At 41.2% G+C, this 7,399-nt stretch overlaps 1 protein-coding gene across 1 annotated transcript in view; it reads left to right on the forward strand.

Moving 5' to 3' along the window:
- ANO4 (anoctamin 4) overlaps nt 1-7,399 on the forward strand; it is a 737,041-nt gene that overhangs the window by 9,049 nt on the left and 720,593 nt on the right. Inside the window, exons 2-3 of the mRNA XM_042781823.1 lie at nt 132-280; nt 1,031-1,100. Of these exons, the coding sequence (XP_042637757.1) occupies nt 132-280; nt 1,031-1,100 (219 nt within the window). The remainder of the gene's footprint in view (nt 1-131; nt 281-1,030; nt 1,101-7,399) is intronic.

The following is a 7,399-nucleotide window of genomic DNA, read 5'->3' on the forward strand; positions in this document are numbered from 1 at the left end:
GAAACCCAAGGAGGGGTCTCTATGAGATGGGTCCGACTCCACGGCAGTGGTTGCGTTGTTTGCATTTAAACTGTAAGAGAAGAAAACCCTGTTTATTAAAGTGATCCATTGTGGCATATCTGTTATCGCAGCACTAGAAAACCAATACAAGCCAGCTGCCCGCTGCCCGCTGCCCGCTGCCCGTTGCCCACTGCCCGCTGCCCGCTGCGCGCTGCCTGCTGCCTGCTGCCTGCTGCCTGCTTGTTTTAGGTTCGTCAGTCCCTGCAGTCACACGAGTCAGGTAAAACCTCCAGCCTGCTGCCTGCCTCAGGGGTTTGTGACTTGCCAGCCTCCAAATTGTGCGAGCCATTTCTTTGAAATAAATCTGTCTCTGTATATTTATATAGGAACTCTGGTGGTGCTGGTTAAAGCATTCAGCTGCTAACCAAAAGGTCAGTGGTTCAAAGACACCAGCCACTCTGTAGGAGAAAGATGAGGCAGTCTGCTTTTGTAAAGATTTACAGCCTTGGAAACACTATAGGAAAGTCTTACTCTGTTCTATCAGGTTGCCGTGAGTAGAAATGGACTCAGTGGCAGGGGATGGGTATGTTTATATAGAAATTTCACTGGTTTAGCTCCTCTAGAGAACCCAGCCTAAGACACGGTTACACTCCTACCTCAGTACATGTGCACTTGGTGCTCCCATTTCTACAACTTTCTGCCTTCATATATCAGCATGGCTGTTCCCTCATCTCCCTCAGGTTTTTGCTGAAATGTCACCTTCCCTGACCACCTTATTTCAATGTAACTTCCTCCTCCTCTCATATCCTGTTCCCTTTCTCTACCTTATTTTCCTCCATTTATGTTAGATGCTATAACCATCTCACATTATATATTTATTCCTTTAATATATATCTCCTTTCACTAGAATATGAGCTTCATGATGGCAGAGATTCTGGTACCTAAATTTATTCCTGACACATGACAGGAGCTCAGGAAATATTCACTGAATGAGCAAATTAATTGTTTTTCCTCCTCCCCTTCTCTAAAGGTTGTGAAGTGTGAACATCAGGTTTCAAAACAAACTCAGAGAGAAACTCAAAGCCGAGGTTCTATGGCAGGTGAGAGGGTGCCAGAGAATGCCCACTAGACACCACTGTGGGAAAATGCCAAGAAGACCCTCTGCCCCGCCAACACTACAAATGACAGGGAAGCTACAAGCAAATGAGGATTCAGGTGAGGGATGGAATTCCAGTTTCTGTATGCCATTTATTCTCTGAATCCTTTAAGTTTTTCCATGTTAATTAAACTCTAGTTTTGTTACTTTGCGCTTCCAAGATGGGTGGCTGGCATGCTTATATGATCTTTTAAGCTGTCTCTGGGGATGCTAAGAAAGTAGTGGGATGACTCTAGCAAAGACATGAAGTTAATTAACTGAGAAACTCCTTGGAACTGACCTCAGTGTTCCAAATGGCCTCAAATGGAACAGAACCGTCATCAGTTCTGAAGATCCACCTCCTATGTGGTTTTCTCTTAGAGTTTCCAAATACAAAGAGTTGATTTATTGTTCTAAATTTTGCAAGTCACCAGAAAGATGTATTAAGCTTTTTTGTCTTCTGATTTGTTACCAGTCTGCAAAATAATGTTTTTGAGTTAAATAATTCTCAAAATCTTTTCCCAAGTATTCTGATAATTAAATAAGAATGACTTAGGCAAAATTTGAGGAATGACGAAAGATAAGCATATATCATCAAAAATGAATTTAATTGCCACCAAAATATAATGTTGTTGTTGTCAGGGGCTGTCGAGTGAGCTCTGATCATGGTGACCCTATGGAGAGCAGAAAGAAACACTTCCCAGTCCTGTGCCACCCTCACAATCATTGCATAGCTTGAGCCCATCATCACAGCCACTCACTGTGTCAATCCATCTCGTTGACGGTCTTCTCCCTTTTTGTTGCCCTTCTGCTTTATCAAGCGTGATATCCTTCTTCAGGGACTAGTCCCTCTTGACAACATGACTAAAGTGCGAGAGACAAAGTCTGACCATTGATGCTTCTAAGGAGTACTTCTCTGGGTATATTTCTTCCAAGACAGATGAGTTCATTCTTCTGGCATTACTCTTCACCAACATCACAATTCAAATGAGTCAATCTTCTGCAATCTTCCTTATTCGTTGTCACATTTTCACATGCATATGAGGCTACTGAAAATACCATGCCCTAGATCAGACGCACTTAGTCTTCAAAGTGACATCTTTGCTCTTCAATACTTTAAAAAATTCTTTTGCAGCAGATTTGCCCAGTGCAATACAATGTCTCATTTCTTGACTACTGCTTCCATGAGTGTTGATTGTGGATCCAAGTAACATGAAATCTTGACCACTTCAATCTTTTGTCTATTTATCATGCTGTTGCTTATTGGGCCAGTTGTAAGGAATTTTGTTTTTTTTTATGTTGAGATATAATCCATACTGAAGGCTGTAGTCTTTGATCTTCATCAGTAAGTACGTCAGGTCATCTTCACTTTCAGTAAGGAAAATAGGGTGAGTCAAAATAGACACCTAGAAAATTTATTAGCTGAATAGAAGGAGAATACAAGTTAGCCCTCAAGGGAAATCCCCCATTCTACAGAGAAGGAAGCAAAGTCCAGATTCTGTTTCATTTAAAATTTAGGGCTAGCTCATTTGCAAACTAGGAAATTAGAAGATGTTCATAACTGGCAAATGCCTACTTCCCATTTCAGTGTCCACTGCCCTGCACGGTACTTGCTCTCCAAGTGCCTTCATGCCTCCCCCACTCCCTGGTGCCTCTCAGCATGCACACCTTACACAATTAAGGCACTTGACTGCTAACCAGAAGGCTGGCAGTTCAAACCCACCAGCCACTCCTCAGAAGGAAGATTGGGCAATCTACCTCTGTATAGATACCATCCCAGAAACCCAAGGAGGCTTCACCATGAATCAGGACTGACTCCACGGCAGTGAGTTTGGTTTTTGGTTTGATCCCAAACCCATAACTCTAGTCTCCTACTTGACTGAAATGTCTCAATTCTTTCACTTCTTTCAGTGGACCTTGTACACACAGATAGTAGTAAATGCTGCTGCTTTATTTACTTCCCTCTGTTACTATATTTCTACTTCTAGGGGGCATTAGGGTTTTATACAGAGTATTCTAGGGGAAAAAATCATTTAGACAAAGAATGATTTGGCTTGTGACTAGGTGTAGAGCTTCTATTAGGTGTAGAGGTTATCATGGCTTGAATTTTGTCCCCCCAGAATATGTGTCAACTTGCCTGGGCCATGTTTGGCAGTTACATAATGATATAATTTGGCATTTATATAATAATATATTCACCCCATCATGAGATCAGCCAATCAATTGTAAGAGGATTAGGGTGGGATGCAACACTTTTACTCAGATCACAGCCCTGATGTAAGTAGAGTTTCCCTGGTCTGTGGCCTGCATCACCTTTTATCTTATAAAAGATAAAAGGAGAGAGAATCAAGCAGAGATGAGGACCCTGACTACCACCAAGAGAGAAGAGCTGGGAGTGGAGCACGCCCTTTGGATCTAGGGTCCCTACACTGAGAACTTAGACCCAGGGGAAGGAAGACTGATGCCAAGACACGTGGAAATATGCAAGGAACATGGGGCCCTCAGATGTTGAAATGAGGCGAGGACCTTCTCCCATAGCTGACACAGAGAGAAAGCCTCTGGCCAGAGCTGGTGCACCAAATTGGGACTTTTAGCCTCCTGAACTCTGAGAGGATAAATTTCAGTTGCTTAAATCCATCCACTTGTGGTGTTTCTGGTACAGCAGCAGCAGCTAACTAAGAAGGAGATGTAGAGTAACTTGGATGCTTTTGATAAGAAAATAATGATGGCTGATACTCATTAAACACTTACTGTGAGCAAGGCTCCGCCACTCCTCAGTTTGTCATACTGTGGTCGCTTGCATGCTGCTGTGAACGCTGGAGGCTGTGCCACAGGTATTTCAAATACCAACCCAGTCACTCATGGTGGACAGGATTAAGCAGAGCTCCAGACTAGGACAGACTAGGAAAAAGGAAGAGGTGTCCACTTCTGAAAAAACAAGCCACTGAAAACCTTATGAATAGCAGTGAAACATTGTCTGATACAGTGCCAGAAGATGAGTCTCTCAGGTGGGCAAGTACTCAAAATACAACTGGGGAAGAGCTGCCTCCTCAAAGTAATGGTGACCTTAATGAAGTGGGTGGAGTAAAGCTTTCAAGACCTCCATCCACTGATGTGTCAGGACTCAAAATGAGAAGAAACAGCTGCAAACATCCATTAATAATTGGAATCCAGAATGCACAAAGTATGAATCTAGGAAAATTGGAAGTTGTCAAAATGAAATGGAACACATAAAGATTGATATCCTAGGATCAGTAAGCCAAAATGGACCGATATTGGCCATTTTGAATTGGATAATTATATGGTTTATGATGCTGGGAATGACAAATTGAACAGGAATGGCATCACATTCATTGTCAAAAAGAACATTTCAAGATCTATCCTGAAGAACAGTGCTGTCAGTGTTAGGATAATATTCACAAGCCTCCAAGGAAGACCAGTTAATACTATCATTATTCAAATTTATGTACCAACTGCTAAACTCAATGATGAAGAAATTGAAGATTTTTACCAATTTCTGCAGCCTGAAATTGACCAAATATGCATTCAAGATGTATTGAAAAGTCCTGTTGATTAGAATATGAAAGTTAGAAACAAAGAAGAAGCATTGGTAGTTGGAAAATATGGCCCTGGTGATAAAAATTACCATGATGGAATTTTGCAAGATGAATGATGTATTCATTGCAAATACATTTTTTAAAACAATATGAACAACAATTATACATGTGGACCTTGCCAGATGAAATACACAGGAATCAAATAGACTATATCTGTGGAAAGAGACAATGGAGAAGCTCGATATCATTAGTCAGAACAGGCCAGAGCCAGCTATGGAACAGATCATCACTTGCTCATATGCAAGTTTAAGTTGAAGCTGAAGAAAATTAAAGTAAGTCCATGAGATCCAAAATACAACCTTCATTATATACCACCTGAACTTAGAGACCACCTGAAGGCTAGATTTATTGCATTAAACATCAGTTACTGAACAACAGCTGAGTTTAGGGTTACATGAAGAAAGCAAAAGATCATTTAAAAGAAAGAAAGAAAGAAAGAAAAGACCAAAATGGATGTCAGAAGAGATTCTCAAACTTGCCCTTGAATGGAGAGTAGTGAAAGCAAATGGAAGAAATGATGAAGTAAAAAATCTGAACAGAAGATTTTGAAGGGCAACTTAAGAAGCAAAGTAAAGTACTTAAGAAGTAAAGTATTATAACGAAAAGTGCAAAACCTGGAGTTAGAAAATAAAAAAGGAAAAACATATTTGGCATTTCTAAAGCTGAAATAACTGAAAAAAAAATTCAAATCTCAAGTTGCAATTTTGAAGAATTATACAGGCAAAATATTGACCAATGCAGGAAGCATCAAAAGAAGATAGAAGGAATACACAGAGACACTGTATCAAAAAGAATCTGTCAATATTCAACAACCATTTCAGGAGGTAACAATATCATTAATATCATATGTGTTGTTTACCTAGTGCCACTCTGATTAGACTATGCCACAAATGGGATGGCCTTAACAATAGGAGTTTATTCTCCTACAGTTTGGAGGCTTTAAGTCCAAGTTCAAAGTGCCAGGCTCTAAGGGCTGGGTAACCAGGGGGTTCAGCTCTGTCTCCTGCACCTGGCCTACTGGATCTAGAGTCTTTTCTTCACTCAGACAGCTGCTGGCTGCTGAGACTGACAAACCCAAGGTCGACAGATAAAAAGGCATGGTCCCGATGTTACCAAACCACATGGCAGGCCATTAATTCAAGTCCATTGTAAGTCCTAAGGTCGGTAGAGCATGGCAGGCTGCTGAACAACGACACGGCTACAGGCAGGGTCCAAGCATGCCATAAGCTAGAGACCATTCCTAAAGCTGCTTCTTATATACGGGAAGCAGACCACATCCCCAAAGCAGCTACTCTTGGTAGATATCACCATGGAGTTGACTGCCAGTCTCATCATGGGGATTAACTACTACCAGCTGCCCAGCCACTCAACCAGGCCCAGCCAAGCTAACATACAAACATAACTACCACAATATGCAAGTAAAATTTTGCTGAAGAGAATTAAAAACTGGTTGCAGCAGTACAGCAACAAGGAATTGACAGAAATTCAAGCTGGATTCAGGGGAGAACATGGAACAAGGGATATCACTGCTGCTGATGTCAGACCGATCCTGGCTAAAAGAGAATACCTGAAAGATATTTACCTGTGTTTTCTTAACTATGCAAAGGTATCTGATAGTGTTGATCATAAGAAATTATGGATAATATTGTGAAGAATGGGGATTCCAGACCACTTAATTGTGCTCATGAGGAACATGTACATAAACTAAGAGGCAGTCATTCAAACAGAGCAAGGGTATACTGTATGGTTTAAAATCAGGAAAGGTGTGCATCAGGGCAATATCCTTTCACCAAACTTATTCAATCTATATGCTGAGCAAATAATCTGAGAAACTGGAATATATGAAGAAAAACACAGAATCAAATTTGAGGAAGACTCATTAACAACCTGTGATATGCAGATGACACAGTCTTGCTTTCTGAAAGTGAAGAGAACTTGAAGCACTCGTTTTGTCAGTATGGATTACACTTCAACATAAAGAAAATACAAATCCAGCCAGAATTCTCCTTAGCAGAGAGAATGGTGAGACTTCATTTCACACGCTTTGGACATGTTATCATGAGGGACCCTGATAACATCATGCTTGTTAAAGTAGAGGGTCAGCGAAAAAGAGGAAGACCCTCAACAAGACAGATTGACACAGTGGCTGCCAAATTGGTTTAGATATAGCAACCACTGTGAGAAGATGGCACAGAGCTGGGCAGGTTTTGCGCTGTTGTACGTAGGGTCGCTGTGAGTTGAAACCCATTCAGTGGCACCTAACAACAACAACACGTGGCTGGCTGGAATGACTATTTTCTAGACTCTCCTGCAATTCAAATGATCACATGAATAAAAATACAAATGACATGTGTAGATTGCGAAGTGTCCTGGAAGGAAGGAGGCATGCCCTTCTTTGTGTCTTTCCCCTTCTTGCTGGCTGTGTGGCATACATGACAGCTGGTGCTCAAGCATGAGGTCCTCATCTTAGACTGTGAGGTTAGATGCCATGTGCCAGAAGGGCAGTCATGGACCCCAAGTTTCTTCACTAAATTCACTAATCATGTAGTCACTCCTACTTCCTAGAAAAAGGTGTTCTCCAAATGGTAACATAAGGAGTGGGAAGTCAGTGTCACCTGGTAATAGTATATGTTTTTTTTTTTTTTTT

The sequence above is a fragment of the Orycteropus afer genome, unplaced genomic scaffold (assembly GCF_000298275.1).
Source record: "Orycteropus afer afer isolate SDZICR_OR568_19922 unplaced genomic scaffold, OryAfe1.0 scaffold00177, whole genome shotgun sequence".
NCBI classification, from domain to species: Eukaryota; Metazoa; Chordata; class Mammalia; order Tubulidentata; family Orycteropodidae; genus Orycteropus; species Orycteropus afer.